The 22,042-nt window shown below is 41.2% G+C and overlaps 2 protein-coding genes across 3 annotated transcripts; both read left to right on the plus strand.

Annotated features, from left to right (window-relative positions):
* The first annotated feature begins 2,063 nt into the window (after nt 1-2,063).
* On the plus strand, nt 2,064-9,088 carry dhx33 (DEAH (Asp-Glu-Ala-His) box polypeptide 33). Its single transcript, XM_012822808.3, has 12 exons — nt 2,064-2,685; nt 2,860-3,020; nt 3,131-3,358; nt 3,799-3,969; nt 4,106-4,291; nt 5,110-5,221; nt 5,532-5,691; nt 6,082-6,170; nt 6,442-6,569; nt 6,766-6,969; nt 7,152-7,238; nt 7,534-9,088. Exons 1-12 carry the CDS (start codon nt 2,478-2,480, stop codon nt 7,840-7,842), a joined length of 2,043 nt encoding a protein of 680 aa, XP_012678262.1. The 5' UTR covers nt 2,064-2,477; the 3' UTR covers nt 7,843-9,088.
* A 9,444-nt stretch (nt 9,089-18,532) lies between these two features.
* On the plus strand, nt 18,533-21,989 carry LOC105896094 (complement component 1, q subcomponent binding protein). 2 transcript variants are annotated; one of them, XM_031572413.2, is made up of 6 exons: nt 18,533-18,898; nt 19,711-19,861; nt 19,982-20,069; nt 20,187-20,282; nt 20,402-20,530; nt 20,787-21,989. In XM_031572413.2, the coding sequence occupies exons 1-6, from the start codon at nt 18,568-18,570 to the stop codon at nt 20,934-20,936; spliced, it is 945 nt and encodes a 314-aa protein (XP_031428273.1). In that variant the 5' UTR covers nt 18,533-18,567; the 3' UTR covers nt 20,937-21,989. The 2 variants fall into 2 exon arrangements, with proteins under 2 accessions (XP_031428273.1, XP_012678268.1); XM_012822814.3 differs by having other exon boundaries at nt 18,534-18,898; nt 20,405-20,530.
* The last annotated feature ends 53 nt before the right edge of the window (nt 21,990-22,042 follow it).

A 22,042-nucleotide genomic window follows, 5' to 3' on the forward strand; every position in this document is an offset into this window, starting at 1 on the left:
TGAAATAAATGCAAACAAAATAATACATTTTTGACGCCGAAGGCAACTATGCTCATATTTCTGCAAAAGAAATGGCTGAAGTTTGAAGCTGTAGTGTGTGTACAGAGTGTGTGTGTGTTTGGTATTTATTTATATTTATTTAAGTATACTGTAAACTGTTGTTAACAGTTAATATATTGTTCATAGTTTGAAGTTAAAAAGTTTGAAGCTGTAGTTTGAAGCCAAGTGTTTTGTATTTATTTATATGTATAGTATACTTTAAAAAGTTAATATATTGTTCAATTTGAAGGAAAAAAATTGAAGAAAGGCTACTTTCCCTTAAAAGGGGAATTCCTCTTTCCATTTGTTTGGTGTTAGACCTGTAAATCACACGAATTAGATAGGCATCGGTCACTATTTAGTTATGAATAGCTAGAGAAGATCTTGTACCATAGCGAGAATTTCATGTCCATCTTTGGAGATTTCAGTGATTGATTCGGGCCATCGATTGTATATATAGACGCTCAATTCTTTATACAGTCATCGATTTGGACTAACATGACACTCTCAAAATATGCTTTACATCAGGATGACAGAAATATATAGGGTTCAATGTGATCTAAATTAGTTAGCAAGCTGCAAAAGTATCAATCATCCTTCAATCATTTTTTACGAAGGGCATGTCTGTGCTGGATGAAAAAGGTTAAAGCAGGGGTTTTCAACTGGTTTTGCCCCAGGGACCACCATTCTGACTAGAAAGTAATCCGCGACCCACTGATGTGCCTGCGCGCGCGTGCGTGTGTGTGTATGCGTGCGTGCGCGTGTGTCGGTGCGTGTGTGTGTGTATGGAGAGAGGGGAGACCTGTCAGTGTAATATCTGGGCATGGTGAAGTCCACACAGCGTGTCTATTCGTGGCGAAATGGTAGACAGCGACAGTCTCATATCATTCTCTGGTTCAAGCCTTGCCCTGTACTTATTCTTCAAGTAGGCCAGTGTAGAAAAAACGCTCTCACACAGGTAGTTTGAAAGGGCAAGACACCTCATTGCTTTTGCAGCAAGCTCTGGACATTCTGTCTGGCAACTTCTCCAAAACTTAAGTCATATGAAAATCACGCAACACCTGTTGCATGTACTCAATAGGCTTGGCATTCAAGAAAACGTGATGCGTCTCCATTTTGACTTTGTTTCCCTGTATCCTGTGAAGGTGGTGCTTTGTTGGAAGCCTGTCCTTGTCCCTCTATCGTGGCAGCCTGTCCCTCTGTCGTGGCAGCCTGTCCCTCTGTCACTCTCCTCACTAAAAAACGATCCATGGGTGCTTCTGACCAGCTAACTCTACGTTAGAATGAAATGTTAGCTAAGGACAGTAGATAACTTCAGTCGTTCACCAAAAGTATTACTTTTTTCGACTAAACTTCAGAAGTACACGTAGGCTATGCTTAACTACAGATGCTTGTCAACTTCGCGCGCGAGACTGTACGTTATGAATAATATGCGTAACGTTAGGGACGCAATGCATTAACATTAGCAAAGCACAGGCTACCATAGACTGGATAGGTGCAAGGCTACATTCTGTCAGCGTGACCTTTATTTCACTCCAAAATCACCCGTTTTCCAGTACATGTTGAAACCTTTAAACTGCTGAGCATGACGGTTGGAAGAGTAATGACTGTTTTTTAAACTTGTTACTGCTCAAATAATTAAACAATTGGGTTAAAGTGACCCAGCTGCTGTGCAGATTATGTAACATCTGGTGGAGGAGAGGAGGGAGCACTGTCTTCCACCACTAACCCAGCGGCTGGGTTCCAGAAAACAACCCGGTATTAGTTCAAATAACCCAACGAAATGACCCACCAGCCTCAACTCAGCGTTTGGGTTAAAACAAACAACCCATTTTTACAGTTGATATGAGTCCTGCACTTGACACCTGAACACAAAAACTCAAATGATTAATACTAACAGGCCCAGAATTGTTTGGACTGCTATTTTGCAATAGCAGATAGGAACATAAACACATGAGGATTACACAGTACTGACCAGTAGGCAGTATGTTAAATAGTGGCCATATTTTCCAGATCTTAGCTTTAAAACGTGGAGTGTAGTTATTTTATTGCTGTTGTTTACTTTAATACTGCTTGCACATGGATATTACGAATTTCAATTCAATGAATGTATGTTACACGCCATTCTTTACAGTGTAGTGTAGTCTATAGTCAGTTGTCTACTACCGCGCACTTGTGCACTTCAAGCACTGACTTGTGTTTCTGCATCTGACCTGTTCGTGTTGCGAGATTGAATTGAGGGTGGCCACGATGACGTCAATTTCCCGCGACGTGAATGCACCATACCACGTGGGTCTCAGGTTCTTCTCGTGGGGTGAGGTAAACAACCGTCCTGAAAGCTTCTTCTATATTCCGCTTTCCATCTTGTATTTTGTCATTCATTTGCCTCTGAGACCCAAAGAGACGGGTTCATTTCGTTTAGTGTTTTTCATCAGATCATGCCCTACGACCCCGATACTCCACCGGCGAAGAGATTTAAGCCGGGGTCTCCTTTTTTCCGCCTTGACAAGAAGCCTGGAATGCTGCTACCCAGAAAGGGAAATGCAACTGTACCTTTAGACGTTCAGAGAAAACATCTGCCAATATACCAGGCAAAATCTCAGCTTATTAACCAGTTGAGACAACTACATAACGCTGTACTAATAGGTAAGAAGGTTCGAACAACCGAACGAGTTGCCACATCATTTTTAGCGTTAGCTGCCCATGTAGGTAGCCAGTTGCTGGTGAGCTAGACTGGGTTAATGTCACAGAAAGATAGAGGCTCTGCATTTTTTATGGCACAATTTCCACACGTGATGTGATCTTTCCTTCTTGTTTCAGGCGAGACAGGATCTGGCAAGACCACTCAAATTCCACAGTACCTTTACGAAGCTGGCATAGGGCGACCGGGCATCGTAGCCATAACCCAGCCTCGTCGTGTCGCTGCTATATCCCTGGCAGGAAGAGTGGCAGAAGAAAAGAAAACACAACTTGGAAAGTTGGTATGTTTCAGAAAGTTGAACCATAATGCATCTTCGATCTACTATAATCATCTACAGTGTTTGAACACAGCTACTCAACGCTACATGAACCCTTTCCTTGTTGTTTGTAGGTTGGCTACACAGTGCGATTCGAAGATGTAACTTCCCCAGAAACCAAGCTGAAGTTTATGACCGATGGCATGCTTCTCCGAGAAGCGATTGGAGACCCCCTTCTTATGCGGTACACTGTGGTGGTTCTGGATGAAGCCCACGAGAGGACCGTTCACACTGACGTGCTTTTCGGCGTGGTGAAAATTGCGCAGCAGAAGCGCCGTGAGCAGAACAAGCAACCTCTAAAAGTATGTGTCAGGGTTAATCAGTATTCATTTGCACTGAAGATTGGGGTAATGTTTTGTGGTAATTTTGCATAGTACATTGTCATGTAGTACTGTCCTTAAGACATAAAACACAGTGCTTTGTGCATGTCAGTCTCTAGGTCTTGGTGGAGGAACCTATTTTATCAGCAGATTGCTACTGAAGTTAACAATGGATTACAGTGTTTCCCTTGATATGTCTGGTATCACCTAAAGCAATATTATATACATAGACCCAGGTTCAGTGAGTGTCAACTTGTTTAGGTTTAATTTCTGTGGAAGGGAGCTCTCCCTTTAATTCTCAGACCTTTTTTTTGTCTTCAGAAAGTGGACTCCTTAGTAGTTATGAACAATTTGCTACAATACTATTTCTGACTCTAAACCTCACTGCTTATGTCATCCTCTCCACCATACCTCACTTCAAGATCATAGTGATGTCCGCCACAATGGATGTGGACCTTTTCTCCCAGTACTTCAATAAGTCCCCTGTGCTGTACCTGGAGGGAAGGCAGCACCCTATCCAAATTTACTACACCAAGCAGCCCCAGTCAGACTACCTCCAGGCTGCCCTGGTCTCCATATTTCAGATCCATCAGGTGCATTGAAACAAAACACCACACTGCCATAGTAACCCTGTGCCATATTGTTATATTTATATGTATGAAGATTCCATTTTGAAATGACTAAAATAACGGTTGTTTTGTGTGTTCCTGTTTGTGATTCTCGATGCAGGAGGCGCCTCCGTCCCATGACATCCTTGTGTTCATGACGGGCCAAGAGGAGATCGAGGCTCTGGCACGCACCTGCCGTGACATTGCTAAACACCTTCCGGAGAGCTGTGGGCCCATGCTGGTCATCGCTCTGTATGCCTCACTCCCTCCTGCCCAGCAACTCCGGGTCTTCCAGCCTGCCCCAAAGGTTAACCAGCACAGCATTTCTACAAGGGCCCATTCCAGCATGTATTGCCTCAAATTTAAGACCATCTGCCTGCGTTGTGTGTGTGTGTGTGTGTGTTATGGCTGCGGAACCGGCTGGTTTTCATTTCGGCGCCCATGTTATCAGGTTAGAGCATTCACAATGCCACAGTGAATGCTCTAGTAAGTTTCAATGTCTAGACTATATATCACAGACATGACAAATATATAAATATAATATATAAAACTATACATTATATAAATTGTATTCTTTTTTTTTTTTTTACAATTTTAGCTATTGCATGTTATGAAAAAGGAAAGTGGAGGTTTCATGTGTACTAAATAGTCAAAGCTAAAACCCAGTGTAAGTTATAATTATATTATGTCGATAAGTTAACAGAATATTAGGTGACGGGTAGTTGTTTTCAGGTGCGCTCGCACTCTCTCCCTGACTGAGGGTAATAAGTCACGTGTCTGCTTTCTGGTTACAACTGGTCAACTTTCTGGTCTTCACTTCTGCGCCACTCATCAGTGGATGGATGATGCAAAACTCATTGTGCCTGGCCATTATCAAAGGCAAACGTAATGTAGAAAGGGCTGGCAATAGCAGCATGAAACCGAGCCGTGGCAGTTCCTCCACACAGCCGTCATGCACACGCAACTCTGGCTAATAGGTCAGTCTTAAAGCAAACCCATATGAAAGCTTTAATCATCATTACACTGAGGTACAGCTGTGTAGAGAAATGCAATCTGCTGGAACTCCACTGATTCCAATCAGACCTGTTTCAAACAGACCACTATCTGTTGTCTTATTTTGTTTAGGGTTGCAGGAAAGTTATCCTCTCAACTAACATATCTGAGACCTCCATCACTATATCTGGGATCAAGTTTGTCATCGACACAGGAATGGTGAAAGCAAAGCGGTACAATCCAGGTACACTGACTGACATTCAGCTCTTTTCAAGGCACATTTCCATTCGTTATTCCACTGTTGCTTTGCCAAATTCAAATGTCTAATTTCTGTGCTTTTTTTTCTGTGAATTAAACAATTCAGGTAGTTTTGCTAAAATTGTTAAGCTAAGTAGGACATGGCAGCTTTGACTGTGATGTATTTCATGTGATTGAAGTTTTGCATTGAAGTGTTGCACCTGCTTAAAGTCTGGAGAAAACTCTGCGAACTGGCAGTTGTCATGTGTTGGAGGCAAATCTATACCGTCTTCATCCTCTCCTCTCCTGCCCTGCAGACAGCGGTCTGGAGGTTCTTGCGGTACAGCGGGTGTCTAAGGCCCAGGCCTGGCAGAGGGCTGGCAGAGCAGGGCGAGAAGAATCAGGCTCCTGCTACCGCCTCTACACTGAGGAGGAGTTTGACAATCTAGCCAGCATGACTGTGCCTGAGATACAGAGGTTAAGACAGTTCCCAAACACCACTCAGACACAAAGCACTTACGTTTGAGCTTGTTTGGAGATGCAGGGTAGGATGCACCACCCATACTATGGAATTAGTTAGTTTGGCAAGGGTTGACAACAGAGATGACTTGGTTGTAGTCTGTTGCCAAGGTACATTGTGATTTAAAAAGAAAACAGACCATGTAATTCAACACATGACTTGCATATTTACTTATACATGACTTACAATACTTATGTATTACAGAATACATAAACTGCCATTCCTTTTGTAGATTTTAGGCGAGCTGTATTTTATTTACATTAAATATACGGATTTGATCCGTATTTTGTTTGCAAGGCTTTTAGACGTGATTTTTGAACTATGGATCTGTTGTTTTTTTTATGAAGATGTAACCTTGCCAGTGTGATGCTCCAGCTGCTGGCCTTGGGCATTCCTGATGTGCTGAATTTTGATTTTATGTCTAAACCCTCCCCTGGTGAGACAAAATACATTTCCTTAAAACCATTTAAAACTTTTTGCTGGCATGTTACTCAATACTCATGCATTAAGTGACATATTTTTGATTGAGAATATCTTACTACGTGTGGCTTTAGTCTCTCCCTGTACCATATGATGCGCTTTGAAGTAGTATTACCCTGTATATACACTGTATATTTCAGATGCATGGCACCGTGTGTATTTGACAATGTGTGATTGGGGTATAAGGTTAAATGCTGAGATGGTTTGGTTTGGTTGGGATTGTACAGAGTCCATGCGCATGGCAGCTGAGCAGTTGGAAATTCTTGGGGCTGTGGAGCGAAAGGATGACAAGGTGACACTGACTCCACTGGGCAAGAAGATGGCTAACTTTCCTTTGGAGCCCAGATTCTCCAAGGTGAGAGTGAAAGAAAGTGTTTTTTTTTTTTTTTTTTTCATCATCAAGACTCTACTTTGCACAAAACATACCAGTTTTGATATGTCATTTGGATAACGATGCTAGCATTCATCCATACATAATCATTAACCATACAACACATTATTGCTTCCTGATTCACGCTCTACGGCTGTAATCATATCTTCCTTGCCCACAGACCATCCTCCTGTCCCCAGAGTTCTCCTGCACAGAGGAGGTTCTGACCATCGTGTCCCTGCTCTCTGTGGACACGGTGCTCTACAACCCACCCGCACGCAGGGAGGACGTGCTCGCCGTGCGCAGGAAGTTCATCACGAGCGAGGGCGACCACATGACGCTGCTGAATATCTATAGAGCTTTTAAGAAAGTTGGTGGAAATAAGGTGAGTTGGCCTCACTTGAGTGTGAGGTTTGCACTGCACTCACAGACAGAGTACCAGCACCATATGTGCCCTTTCCCCTCGTTAATAAGAATGTAAAGCCGCTTGCTTCGGATGTAAATTGTACGCAACAGATAAATCTGCTTCAAGTTTTACTGTGTGTGTGTTTGTGTGCTGTGATGCAGGAGTGGTGTCGGGAAAACTTTGTCAACGGCAGAAACATGGGCCTTGTCGCTGAGGTCCGTGCCCAGCTACGGAACATCTGCATCAAGGTACAAACACTTCAATACAAACATTTCTGTAGTACTTTGCAAGCCCTAATAGATCTTTTGACCAACTCAAACTGACAGCCTACACTAGCAAACTGAAATGTTCTATATAAGTTGTATATACTAAGATGTTCTATATAAGTGAAATATACATCAAGTTATTTTGCATTCACTGTTTTCTGAATTTGTTCAAATGATATCTAATGGCAACCCCCACATGCAGCTCAGAACATCTGTTTAAGTCAGCTGATTTGTTTCATCAATGCGTCCATCTTGTAATTCTGCCTCTTCCCTGCAGCTGGGGCTGAAGCTGGAGTCCTCTCTGAATGACTTGGGGAATGTCCGCCGGTGCCTGGCCCACGGGCTTTTCACGAACGCTGCCGAGCTCCAGCCGGACGGCAGCTACACGGCCCTGGACACCCACCAGCCTGTGAGCATCCACCCCTCCTCCGTCCTCTTCCAGGGCAAGCCGGCATACGTGGTGTTCAACGAGCTGCTGCACACCTCGCGCTGCTACATGAGGGATCTGTGCCTGGTCGATGCAGAGTGGCTGCAGGAGGCAGCGCCGGAGTACTTTCGCCGCAAGCTCCGCGCCACAAAGAGCTAGTGCTTACCACAGGAGGGCGCCATAACCACAATTTCAGCTAACCTCAGAAAAACTTAGAGGAGAAGAGTGTACATAGAAAGACTGACTCAACTAAGCATGATGCTATGGTTTTCTTATGGCTTTGCAAGTGTCTGAAAAAATAATAGATTTCAATATTTTTCCCTTGAAAAATGGCATAAAACAAATGTTATAAAAAGTCAAACTTTCTGTTTTAAATCGTAATTTGCAGGGACAGGAACTTCTGATAACCCTGGCACTGACGTTTACATATTCAGTACTTAAAATGTTGTTTTAATTTGGATTCTTCATCTTATCGCCATCAGAGAAACCCTAGTCCTTACTGGGAAACCCTCTCAGTTTTGGAACTTGTGGAACCATCTTGAGTGCTCGTTACCTGTATTTCAGTTTTCACTTGTGAAAAACCCTTTCCAACTCTCCTAAGAACCCTTTCTTCTCATCAAAAGGTCCTGGAATAGGTTTTATTTTGACCACAGGGCCTTCCTGCCCGAGGAACTTTTATTTTTAAGCGCACGTTGAAAGGGAGATTCCAATGTTGTATTCTTTGGAATGTTAGATGTTTAGCATCATCTTAGTCATCAAATGCATGTGACTGAGCACTAGATACAACAACGGAAGGTGTTGAGTACCATTACACATAATAACAGGACCTGTACATAGATGTGCTATGCATGTAAAATATAAAAAAAACATGGCCACTCAGGTTTTTTGATACATTGGATGGAATGTATCACAACTTCAAGTTTGATCACAAAGCTTAGAAATCGGAATAGTTTTAGTTGTGCACCTGAGCAGTACATTTTAGAACAGGTTTTTTTGTATTTATCTGGATTGTCATACTAGGAAGCAGCGCAGCATTCTCTGTGTTCCCACTGGGTAAGTATTTCACTGCTTATACACAATGGCATAGGACAGGATGGCAGAATTTACTAGGACATGATCCTGTTAAATGCAGAAATTGTATTTAATGTTGTTTGTTCTCTCAATGGACCAGGAAGGTTGTTTTAAACCCCAAGTCAAGAAAATGAATTAATGTATTGTATACAAGGAAGGAACACTTCATGCTCTCCAAGCTGCTATGATATTTTGAGGATTAGGACTTTACGCACTTTGTGGAATTTTTTTCTAAGAGCAAGTGCATGTTTGAATTACTCACAATGTTACCATCATTCTGAATGCCCTGTTTAAATTGAAAACAATGTTTATAATTAAAACTTTGATAATGATGCTTTCTGTGTTTAAATTAATGTATGTTTTTTATGGGTATGAACATTTTGTATGACGGTTTTGTATATAAACCGTCCGTCTCCCAACTTTTTAACTTAATTTTAAACTTAACATCAAACTTACTGAATTGATACGTCCTACCAAAGGAGCAATCTTGATTTTGAGAAACACCCAGCATCACCAAGAGCATAGAAATCCTATCTGTGAAACACGAGCCCACTGTCTCCAACTACTAACCAATTCAAACTTGAGGACTACACTACATTGTGGGGGGCAGTCTATTGTTGTTGTGTATTTATATATAAATATGATAATAGCAGCCATGCACGTGTTATTGGCCACGTTCGCGTTGTCATGTTTACATTCACTCTCGTGATCAACTCCGGACAACAATGCCAAAAAATGTAAGCTCCCACAAAAATAAGGCATTTAAGCTTTACTTGTGAACTGTAGACCTAATTTAAGCTTGTGAAATAGTGTTGTACTTTTGCCTGTACCTTATAGTGTGTAACACTCAGCGGGGCGACGAATATTTCAGTCTTAAAGTCATGATGAACATGTCTTTGACTGACAAAGTTGTCGGATTCTTTTATCTCAGACGACATTATGTATGTTTAAATGCCAGCAGGTCTGTGCTAACATCGCTTCGGATGAACAAGAGATTTGCTGGCTGTTTCAAGCGCGTTGCTGCCTCCTACGGGAAACCATTATGGGCAACATCTCATATAGCATATGTGTGAATTAAGTACTTATAGTAACACTATGCACAGGGATGCAAACAGCGCGCTTTTCGGCGCCTCCCGCTTTTTCCCCGTCAGTTTGGGTGACGTGTGTGAATCGTGCAGATCCGAAGAGTTTTTTTTAAGGGGGGGGGGGCTGATTATAATTCCATCAACAGTAATTCTGGATTGCCTCCACCAAACAAGTAAATAAGAAATAAGCAAATCAGCAGCGATTATTTCCCAAACCCTCGAAAGCTGTTGCAATGGATATTTAACGTTACTTTCTGTTTGAAGATCAGGTAGCAGATAGTGTTGAAGAATGGGTTACTTGAAATTGGACGACTTTAAATTAATATATGAAATTGAAAAACATAAACACCTATACAGATAAAATAAATCAACAAGGATAGCAAAACAGATTGATAAGCATAGAATGAGACCGGCAGAAACGCAGGCAGGACGTCAGACGAGGAAACAGATCACAGTGACACAGCCTGTTTTTTTTGTTGTTTTTTTTTCGTTTCATGTGAAGGCTGAGATATTTATAACATTTTATTCAGTCTTACTTGTGGTCCTTTTGTAATACCAACAGGTGCACTTCGTTGTGAATAAGTAAATCCTATGTACTGTTCCCGCTACGTGTTTAGCATAACATAGCATTACTAGCTATGTTTCTAGATAACTGTCTAACAGCTGTTGCCATTCCCACGAGACGAACATTTGAATTATGTCAAAGTAAAAGTCCATTGTCCAAAAAAGTCCAACACTGTGTTCGTTTCCATAACAACAATACAAGCAATATACATTTGCTGACCTGAATAAGCAGAGGGCAGAACAGCCTATTTTGCTATTTTTTTGTAGTCCCGGTAATCTTTTGTTTGGCATGTTGGTGAGGTTATTTGAGGACCATTTCTCAATGGTTTTGTTCTTTAATGAATGTTTGTTTATTAATAACTTATTTTTCAACAAATAACTCAATTATAATTACAAAGAGGGAAATTCGCAACTCTATCGCAACTTCCACTTGCTCCCGCAATGTCATCGCAACAAACACCTAAAAAACACCGCAACTTTTTGGAAAAGCTTGCTGCGTGGCGAGGGCTTCAATTACCTCTCTCTTTTTTGACCATACATGTGTTTGCATCCCTGTATGCAACAATTTGACACTTTTTGAGGTATGGTTTTATAGGCAACTAGTTTTGGTACCATCTTCAAATTCATTTTGATAGCATATGGTCATGTGAAGGACAGAAGGACCTGTGTCTTTCCCACTAGCCATCCAGGATATGCCCTATATAGTTCTGTATACCGGGCTGGAATACCCTGCAAAAATGGAAGAAAAGCTTTCATGACATTGCCAGCTTTACTGCCAAAAGACACAATGTGTTGGATAACTTATATCAGTGTCAACTGCATTGTTGGTGGTGTTTGCAAGGTTTTTGCATGCCTTTTAGGTAGTTAGTTCACTAGTTTCGGAACAGAACTCCGTAGTGCTGCTTTAAGTAAATATAACAAAAACAATAATACAAATATGTGTAATTCATATAAAGGATAAAGGATTTATTAAATGCTACGTTCGTCCGTAAAACGTTGTGTTCCAGAAAGGCTAAAAACAATGTACACGCATCATTACAAACCCCAACAAGAGACAGGTTTCTGAAATTAGGTAAAATAGATTTTTACAATTACGAACATAAAAACTAAAACATGGTATACAAGATGCAAATTTGTAGTGAAATATTCACAGATTAAGATTCAGCAAAAATTGTGGCGAGAAGAGGACATGGTGCTAGCCCTGGAGGAGGTGGCTGCAGGCATGTCGATACGCCAGGCGGCCACGGTATTCGATGTCCACCGCAACACCTTGGGGGACCGGATCCGTGGGCGGGTCACCCATGGCTGTCGCACAGGCCCGACGCAGATACTGTCACCAGCGGACGAACGCTCTCTGGTGCAGTACTGCGTATACTGTACGAGCATTGGGTACCCGCTCACCAAAGTGCGGTTCCTGGCATACGCCCATGCGGTGAGGAGGAAGAGGAGCCCAAATAACATTGCGCCACCGCTTGGTCAGAAGTGGTGGCTTGGGGCCATGAGGAGGCACTTGGCTGAACTGACACCGGACGTGGATTACCGCCAGATGTACATCTTTGGGCAAAAAAGGACGGTGGCCTCCTCAGCAATCGGATTCGGAGGTTACTCACTTTGGACCCCCGATTCGAGGGAGTGCGGATACAGTGCGTTCGTCTGCACGATAGGGCTATCCGGACTCGGGGTTCACCGGGTTCAGACAAACTAGAGTCCGTCTGCATGGCCTGAGTAACCTCGAAATCCGATTGCTGTTGGTGTTCATCTGCACGCTATCCGCATACCTAATCGGATTGCCCCACGTGATCGCTTCATTAGACCAGCCAGAACAACGGACACAACCGGCATTATTTAATAACTGAATGGGTTGCCATGGCGCAGTGAGTTTGGCAGCCAGTTATAACAGCTCTCCAGTTTAAAAAAAAAAATTCTTCCTATTACCTTGCTCCTTTTCCACGTGAATTTCCCTAACGGGATTAATACAAATGTATCTATCTATCTGTTGTTAGGAAAGGGATGACATTAACAAGCCACACTTTAATCTATCACTGTTTAATCTATTTGCATCAGACCATTTTTCAAAAACCAGTTTTTAAAGGTGTCAGCAATAGTCTATATGAGCAAATCTGACGTGAAAAGATTTTGTATTATAGACGGAAGTTTCAAAACAGATGAATGTTACATTAGCTTTAGTCCTGTCAGACAACGATAGCGATAGCTACTAGCTAGCGTTAACGTTACTTCAGAGGTAGCCTACAGTACGTGAAGGACAAAGCCCTCAACAATAGCCTACATTTGTTGTTAGTAATAAAACCATGAAATTGGAAGCAATTGTAAACCATGAAACATCCAGGATCCACAGCACTTGCATTGTGGTCTCTCGTGCTCAAGCTCAGCATCTCCATAAAGCACAGGCATTTAAACAACTCAGACATGTCATGTTGCACATTGCTTTGTTGCACTGTTCTAAACTCTTTATTATCAATAACAAATATAATTATTTTTCGCTTAACCTACAGTCTGCTCTTACCACTGATTTTATAAACCACCATAATGTGTTACTGTGCAGATTAAATGTAGGCTATGCGGCTAAGCTAAACGTTGCTAGTTGGAGCTCAACTACTGTCATATGTTACTTTGACAGCATGCTCCTGTCTTCTTCTCCGTTTTCTTCAGTTGTCTGTAGCACCAAAGCGCCACCAACAGGCGTGGGGGATGTACTACAGCTGAGTCAATCGGATTCGCTGGGTTCATGTGCACGCCGCGATGTAAAAAGTGGGTAGGTGTGAAATAGGTGTGAAAAATGAACCCGGGTTCAGGCAAACTAGAGTCCGTCTGCATGGGGCTTCACTTTGGACCCCCGATTCGAGGGGTCCGCGGAGGTACTGCAGGGGGTCCGCCAAATGATTTCATCTGAAGCATTTTTTCCCTCTTCCAAAAATGAAAAACGTCCAAAAGACTACTTAAACATAAACAGAACGTAAAAATTGCTTTCTATTCCTTAAAAATACGCAATCATTTGATCATAATGGCAACATATGCACTTTTAGCTACATTTAGCTATCTGGTGCCAAAAGACGTTACCTGCCATAACCATACAATTTGAAATAATTGATCGTTTTGTAATTTCTCGGAACAAAAGCTCCTAGTCAGACACCACTGATGGCGGTTCAAATGATCTACCTTCAGAGGATGCCAACACCCCTTCCATGAACAGCCAACAGCGCAAACGGGAGAAGACACGTAAATATTCAGAGAATTATCTGAAGTTTGCCTTCACCTACAAAGAGACCGATGGTGAAGAATTAGCAGTGTGCGTGGTTTGCTCTTCCGTGCTATCAAACGAAACTATGAAATCATCAAAGCTGCAACAACACTCAAAGACAACCCATGCTCACTTGAAAGAAAAAAAACATTTAATATATATTTCTTTTGAGAGCCAGCAGACCTTGATGAGACAATCAGCCAAAGTGTGCGAGCTAGCTTTAAAAGCCTCTTTTCAAGTTGCATTACGTGTCGCTCAGACCAAACAGTCATACATAATTGCAGAAAGTTTAATATTGCCAACAGCTAGTGATATGTGCAAAACAATGTTTGGGAAGGATGAGTACGTAAAAAAACTGAAAAGCATCACAATGCCCGCCCTATTGATGAATTGGCAGCTGATGTGAGGGCACTACTAGTCGGAAAACTCCCAAAGGCAGATTATTTTGCACTACAATTAGCTGAATCCACCGATGTGTCAAACGACGCTCAGCTTTTAGCTTCTTTGTCGACCAAAATGAGATGCAGGAGGAATTTATATTCTGTAAGCAGCTGCCTGGAGGTAAAAAAAAGTTCAGAGATTTTCAAAGTGATCGACAGTTTTTTCCGTGAACATGATATACCATGTGTCGTGATGTGCACAGACGGTGCAAGAGCCATGTATGACGCACTGCATGCTTCATAGGGAGAATGTTGTTGCCAAAGACATGAATGATGAATTCTCAAACGTCAGATCTCTCACTAGGTATGAGATATTTCACCCATACTTAAGCTTCTCAAGCTACTCAATTCTTTGTCCCTCCCTAATTGAATACAGAGTGATGGCTAACTGTAAGGGAGAAAAAATGTCAATAATAAACAGAATACATTGAAACGAGTTGTGTGTCACAGATGATTTGTAATTCTGTTCAAACATGTGTAGGGGAGTGTGTGTGTGTGACTGACACTTAGTTCCAAATAAATTATATGAATATCAGGCCCAAATTTGGGGGCGGCGGGGGTGGGGGTCCCTGCTCAGTGTCTCTCTCAGCCAAGGGGTCCTTGGGCTGAAAAAGGTTGAAGACCCCTGGTCTAGAGTCACATGGATTGATTCAGCAGTATAAATGGCCTTGTTTAACAATTACATAGGCTGAACAGCTGAGAAAGATATACAAACTAGATAATTGACTTTGCAGGGGCCCCACCAGGCGCCCTTGGAGACAGAACCCTCATGAGGGGGTAACGCTCACAAAGAGCTCATATAAGGAAACATATAGGCTAATATTAGATAGGTAGTTCAGGTAAACAGCCATACTGGAATAACCACAAGACACACCTAGATTAAGGGTATACAAGAGCCTGCAGAGCATTCACACTTTGAGACAGTCCATGGATCTCTCCTTATTGTAGATTACTGATTACAATAAAACTTCCAGATTCCAGCAATCAGTCTCCGGTCTTCTGATTGAAAAGAAAGGTGTAGGGAGATTCAATCTCGCCACAACAGGTGACACCCCTTATGCTATGGAGGATATAAAAACTAAAATGTTACAATGGCTGACCAGATGAGACATAGGTGAAGCTTTTGAGTGAAACCCCTGTCTATGTCCCTTGATGCGCATCACTATACAAGATTAAACCTGTTTCTTGACTGATCATATCTCAGACTGAGTCTCCACCAATCTTTTGGTACTAAAACAAATTACCATCAAACTCATGAAACCCATGTAGCCCAAAAAGAAAAGCGCTAACTGCACAGCATTTCTCTGTTTTACGTGTTTGACCTAGACCAGTGTGGGAGGTGCTGGCAGGAGGCACCTCCAAGAGAGGAAGAGGAGGACCTGGTGCCGTGGGTTTTCTGTCGCCTCTGTGAAGAATGGTTCCACTGCTCCTGCGAGCAGTGGGACCAACACACGGAGGAGGAGTTTGAATGTCTTCGGTGCCGGAAGATAAGGGCTTGCATCATGTCCTCGGCATTCATTAATTGAATTTATGTATATATTTATTTATACATTATTTATTTATCTATGTATTCATTATATAATAAATATTTTATTATTTATTAAAAAAGTTCAAAATCAAAATGTCTAAATTGTTAACACAACATGTGTGCGTATTAGTGAATACGACAATTCAACGTGACGTCACAACAACAAATAACTTACTTCCGGGTGGCTAACGTCGCCCCTGCCCATAGTAAACCTTAACAAACCAACAGGATTTTCCATGTAATTTAACCAGGCTACAAACACGTTTATTCATAATTGTGAATATGATAACAACACGTTTTATGAGTATGATCTTGTGAACTGAAAAAAGAGACGTTCCCGATGTCGTTGCTGTTGATATTTGTTAGCGAGTAACGGTCATATTGTAATGGTTTATTGTATCAAACTCGTAGTGACTGAGATCGCTACAATATCCAACTTAACGATGAACAATTTTCAGGACTGTTTGTAGCTTTCCAGCTATCTGTCTGGACACAAGAATGTTTCCATACAGATATTAATAAAGTACATATCTATCTATCTTATTGACAGTATTGAAAACTTTGTCATTGTATTGTAGATGAGCAGTTTTAAGGATTTGTGCTCTCTTAGCAGATGTGGTTGGACTGGAGTTAGCTAACTCAGGTCCCAGGTGTTGTGATTGGGCAAAATCAGTGTGATCAGCAGGGTTTGGCCGACCTGCATTATAAAAAAAGATTAAGTAACCGTATCATAGCCAAGCCAGATCACGCCACTGTGTGTGGTTTGTTTATTTACAACAACGGGACTAGCATTCTCACGCTAGCAAGCTTGCACGATATGCTACCCAACGTTATGCTACCATTATGCTACCCAACAGCAACCCAACAAAAACGTTTTATAAATGACCTGTGAGAAAATGTCTTCCGCAAATCCGGTCATGAGTGGTTGGTTGCCAGCCTGTCCACAGTTTGGTACCGTTAGATGCAACGAGACCGCCCGGTAAGCGTACTAAGGCTGGATCTGTGCTAGCGTTATCCACCTGTCTTAGTCTCTGTATCCAGATTTTCTGTTGGGTCGATTTAGATTTTACCGTGGGAAAACGGAAAAAAAGCCTAAACCTAATTCTTTACATTCCTTGGTACATCTGGTATTACAACCCCAAACACAACACGTCTTCGGCATGACGTTAATCGATTCGTAAATTAACTACTATTGTACTGTCCTCGTTGAGGTGTGATAACTTCAACTAGACAGCGACATATATACATATTCAAATTTGGTTCTGAAGCAGACAATGGGGCGTCTATGTATATATGTCTATGGTCTATAGACCTAATCAGAATGTTTGTAAACAAATGTTTTGACAAGCACACGTTAATCTAACTAGTGTTATTTTTGTGGTATTTTGGGGTCTTCTTTGACCTGATTCAGTTGTAGATGCAGTCTATAGCATAGACATATATGTATATATGTCTATGCTATAGACTGCATCTACAACTGAATCAGGTCAAAGAAGACCCCAAAATACCTAAATCAAACAAAAATAACACTAGTTAGATTAACGTGTGCTTGTCAAAACATATTTTGACAAAGTCATTTGAATAGGACATAGACCGTTGTGAAAGTAGGCGGCATGTGAAAGTAGGCGGCATGCATATTAATATTTCGAAAACCAATGCGGTAGGTGGAACGAAGTGGGAGTAGCCGATAACTAGCCTAATCACATACGTACTCATGTAACGTGTCAACGTAAATATTACTATTTAGAAACATGTTTTCTTGCGGTGTTCAACGATTTGTACAAGTTAAAATAGGCAAATATCTGTCTCAAAAACAGTTTGTTTGGGTAAACTAGTACATGACGTTACTCTACAAATAGACTTAGCATATACATTTTTTTTAACAGACTGGCCGCTAATCGGTGCAGCTACTTATCTTAATGCACCAATTTAATGAGGTGAGTAGAAGCTAACCGTAGCTTTACCGATCAGGGATTGCAAGTGTTCTCACAACAACCACGATTAAGTCATCTTAAGTAATTATCTATTATCTATCATCGATTATCTAAGGATTTGATAGCCACCAGTGTTCATTTTGGCAGCTATTTTAGATTTAATCTTAGTCTTTAGACGAAAATGCATATTAGTTTTAGTCACATTTAGTCATTTTACTCTCTTCCAGTAGCCTACCGAGTGCTTGAACTTGAGCAATCATATAACGTTTGTTAGGGCGTCTCTTGCATGTCTGAGCATCTCAGGGAGTGGAGGAAGGGTACAGCACTGGGCAACATTCAACCAATGATATTAAGGATGTACTGCACTAGACGCATACAAGTTTCGAAAAAATAATTCATTAAATTTGTAATTGTACGTTAGTCCACCACTAATCCAGGTGTGAGTTAAGAGTTGTGTTGAGTTGTCTGTAACCATGGATATCACTAGAGTCTCAGGATGTAGTCCATTATTTTTCTGCTTTAGCATATTTGTAGCAACATCTTATTTTTTTCCGAGACAAGAGAACAGTTCGTTACATAAGACCAACTGATGAATACATTTTAACACACCAAACTGTTTGCCTTGGTTTGCTACTGGCGTTGTTTCGCTCACACCGTTTTTTCTTTGGAACCAGGAGGTGTTAAAATGCTAACGCTGAAAACTACAAACTTCCCGTCAACTCCCGCACTCCACCGCCAGAGAATTTCTAATATCCGGAATTTCGTATACCCGGAAGTTGTACTGATAATGATTGGTTAATTTCATATACATATATAGATATTTCAACATACATTATATCTTTATATGTCTATGGTTAATTTGTAAATTAATGTGCATATCTGCAAAACCCCATGCAAAATCATCTGTAAGGAAAGAAGTCGAGTTCGTAATGTATTTCCGGGTACAAGGTTGAAGTTGAAATGATGAGGTCATGGTGTCCTTCCCAACCCAACACACGTGTGTATGGTAGGCTGGTCATTTGGTAAGAGACAGCAGAGAAGTAGACTTGGAAACTGTCGGAATCAAACTACAACCATGTTGAAGTCAATTTCTCGTGCAGTTAGCATCGCTTCGCGGCTCACAAACAAGACAGCAACAGCGTCTGCCACACGTACGGTTGAACCGCTCGTCAGGTCTGCATTATGTTTGCCAAACTCGGCACCTATCCGGCCTTACACTCGCTCTATCTGGATGATGTGCAATAATGGAGCTGTATCTGGGTACAGGCCAAAACTCTTCTCGTCCAAAGGGGCTCTTCCATCATCATGTGGATGTGGAGGGCTTCATACGGAAGGTAACTTGATTGTCATCATATAACTTCCAAATAGAAAGGAGACGATGAGCTGAGTTAAAGATACTCGCTAACCTAGCAAGCTAACTAAACTGGCTAGCTAGTTAAGCTGTCAGAATGTTAAAGTTAGTCTGTTCATGAAGGGAGGGCAAATATACGGAGCGGGTTAATGATAATATGTTGACACCTTGCAGATCGAGAAGAAATAACGTTAGTGCTACTTTCAACTAACGTTATCTGTGTACTAGTTAGTAAGTTAGCTAGCTGGTAACGTTAATGTGATTTGCTTAGTAACTTTGATCAGCGCCATCCTCATGCTGTCCCACATTACTTCAGTTGGTTTATGCAGGTCGAGATTCACTGTATTCAGAAACTTATGTCATCCGCTCGGTGATGATGAAAGCATTTGAAATCGTCTGTATTCTTGGTCAAACGCATCCACACATAGCTTAAAATGCAGACCCTCGTGGAGGCATTATGTCTGTAGGTAACGTTAGCTATAAGCTGTATTGTCACCATAACGCCAACATGCGACCTTGAGTGACGAATAACGTAATCACTGTAACAAAACATCAATCATTTCTGAAGATTCATGAAGAGAGCAGACTCTTGGTGTTAACTCAGATCCTGTATTATTTCGATTAGTGCAGTTTTGATGCGAAATATTTTACCAGGTAAGTATTAAAATTGCCTTGTACCAGTTGCAGATAACTTCGCTGTATTCATACAGAGGTCAGACAGAAACAACCATCTTAAAATTGTTTGTCTTTTTGTGTAATTTCAATAACTATTGTATAACAAAATTATTGTTTCAGGTGACAAAGCCTTTGGAGAGTTTCTTAATGATGAAATAAAAGAGGAGAAGAAAATTCAGAAAAACAAGACACTTCCCAAAATGTCTGGGGGATGGGAGCTGGAATTAAATGGCACAGAGGCTAAACTTATTAAATCCCTTTCCGGAGAGAAGTAAGTTCTAGGAATCAAGGTTATGTTTACCACAGTTTGAATGCCTTGGCTGCTCTGATTCTTTGTCTAGCTGCTCTCCTTAGTTCAGCCTGTCATTCTGTCCACCTTTTTTTTTTCCAGAGTGACCGTTACTTTCAACGTTAACAACAGCATCCCCCCCAATGTGGAGGACGAGCCAGAACAAGGACAGAAATCTGCAGAGAATGAGGTAAGCCAAAATCCATTGTAATCATCTTGGCCCTGTTACACACACACACACCACAAGTGCTTATGATTTTTAAATGTGGGTTCCTTTTTTGTTCTTTTTTTTTTTTTTTTTTACCAGCCTGAAATTGTATCGACACCCAACTTTGTTGTCGAGGTGACAAAATCGTCAGCAAAGCAAGCCTTGGTGTTCGACTGTCACTTCCCTGAGGACGAGGCAAGTCAGCCAGTTTTAGAATGCATGCTTCCCTGTGTCCTGCCTTATCAATGCAAATGATATGAAACTGGTTTGTTCTAGTCAACTATTCTGAACTGAGAAGTTCTCTGCTTTCCCAGCAGGTTGCCCATGGAGAAGGCGAAGAGGAGAGCGATATTTTTACCATCCGTGAAGTTAGCTTTCAGCCGGCAGGGGACACGGACTGGAAAGAAACCAGCTACACACTTAACACAGACTCTTTGGACTGGGTAAGAAGCTACGTCCTGTCTATTACTGTTTCTGTTGTTAAACATTCAGAGCAGTCATGTCCACCGGTTATTGTGGTCTGTGTAGCATACATTTGCATTCTCTCACAGCAGTAATTGACCAGTGTCATCACTGGAATTGCATGTGTTCAGTGCAAGATCTAAAAAAAATGAATGCAACAACACCCATCCTTCACAGCTAAATACTCTGGGTTGTGCCATTTAAATCTAAGAGTTGTGCCTGTTTGGAACTCTGTAGGCCCTGTACGACCATCTGATGGATTTCCTGGCTGACCGTGGTGTTGACAACACCTTTGCTGATGAGCTGACGGAATTAAGCACTGCCCTGGAGCACAAGGAGTACATCACCTTCCTGGAGGAACTCGATGGCTTTGTAAAGTGCAACTAATGTAAAAAAAGGGTTCCATACATTACCCCAGTGTAAAGCTACCCTCCCCAACTAATTATTATGTAAAAGAGACATAATGTTATTTTTTATTATTGTTGATGTTATTAAATGTGTGCCCTTATTCTCGGAACTACTCTTTTTGACAAGCCTCTTTTTCAGTTAACCAGTTTTAGCACATATTAAAAATTAAAAACATTAGATGTTTTTCAAACAACTGGATTGACTTGAGTAACGAGAAAAAGTAGACAGACAGAAACATCCTGAACATCTTAAATTACTTTTTTTCAGATTGAGGTGTTTGTCCTTTTTGCACACGGATACCTGTTGTGTTTTTCTTTCCTGCCAGCAGGACTATAGCACTTCTGTTGTGGACGAGAGAAGGATCACAATAATAATGCGCAATAATCTTTGTCATAAACTTTGTCATTCATTGATTTGTTTTCTCGTTGACATCTATGAGAAGCAGTTTGGGAGTCAGTGATATTAAGTTACGTCTGAATTCATCCAATTGGCATGGAAATGAGAGTTTTTGAGCTAATTGAGGTGGCAGTCACATGAAATGTAAATCAGAGTCCGTTTTGGCAAATCCAACGGTACTGAAAAGAGCCTGTTTGTGAATTGCCTTTAGGGTAGTCATCCACTGGGAGGCAACAATTTCAATGGTAAATCAGGTTTATATAATTTATAGCTATGGCTTACTTAAGTTGGATAACATTTAGATTGCTGGCTGTAATTATATAGATGATGTAAGGGGATTGTCTTGTTTTGTGGACAGAAAATGTTTTACTGTTGGCCTTTTTACGTGAAATCATTGGATGTTAACCTATGGACTCGTTGGGAAGCCTATGTGTTGCATTCTTTCTACCATTACAAGATGAAAAACAATAATTGTATGTTTACAAAAACTTGTGTGACACAGGATTCCAAAGTCCGTGAGTATTGTATTGACTATTCAGTCACACAAGCAGCAAAGCACTGCTGGCTGGGTTATGTCTTAAATAATTGAATTAAATTGATTATATCAGTGATTTAATAAACAGGAAAATGCACCTACCCATGGTTCTCATGAAGTAGCAAACCATTAGTTTAAATGTGTGTTTTGGCAT

Source organism: Clupea harengus, chromosome 8 (genome assembly GCF_900700415.2).
Source record: "Clupea harengus chromosome 8, Ch_v2.0.2, whole genome shotgun sequence".
NCBI lineage: Eukaryota > Metazoa > Chordata > Actinopteri > Clupeiformes > Clupeidae > Clupea > Clupea harengus.

Bases quoted from the DNA above. Each gene is read 5' to 3' on its own strand.
- dhx33 (XM_012822808.3), top strand. From the start codon at position 2,478: ATGCCCTACGACCCCGATACTCCACCGGCGAAGAGATTTAAGCCGGGG. The intron at 2,686-2,859 runs GTAAGAAGGTTC...TTCTTGTTTCAG, and splicing joins ACATAACGCTGTACTAATAG to GCGAGACAGGATCTGGCAAG. The intron at 4,292-5,109 runs GTTAACCAGCAC...TATTTTGTTTAG, and splicing joins TCTTCCAGCCTGCCCCAAAG to GGTTGCAGGAAAGTTATCCT.
- LOC105896094 (XM_031572413.2), top strand. From the start codon at position 18,568: ATGGTAGGCTGGTCATTTGGTAAGAGACAGCAGAGAAGTAGACTTGGA. The intron at 20,070-20,186 runs GTAAGCCAAAAT...TTTTTTTACCAG, and splicing joins AGAAATCTGCAGAGAATGAG to CCTGAAATTGTATCGACACC. The intron at 20,531-20,786 runs GTAAGAAGCTAC...GGAACTCTGTAG, and splicing joins ACACAGACTCTTTGGACTGG to GCCCTGTACGACCATCTGAT.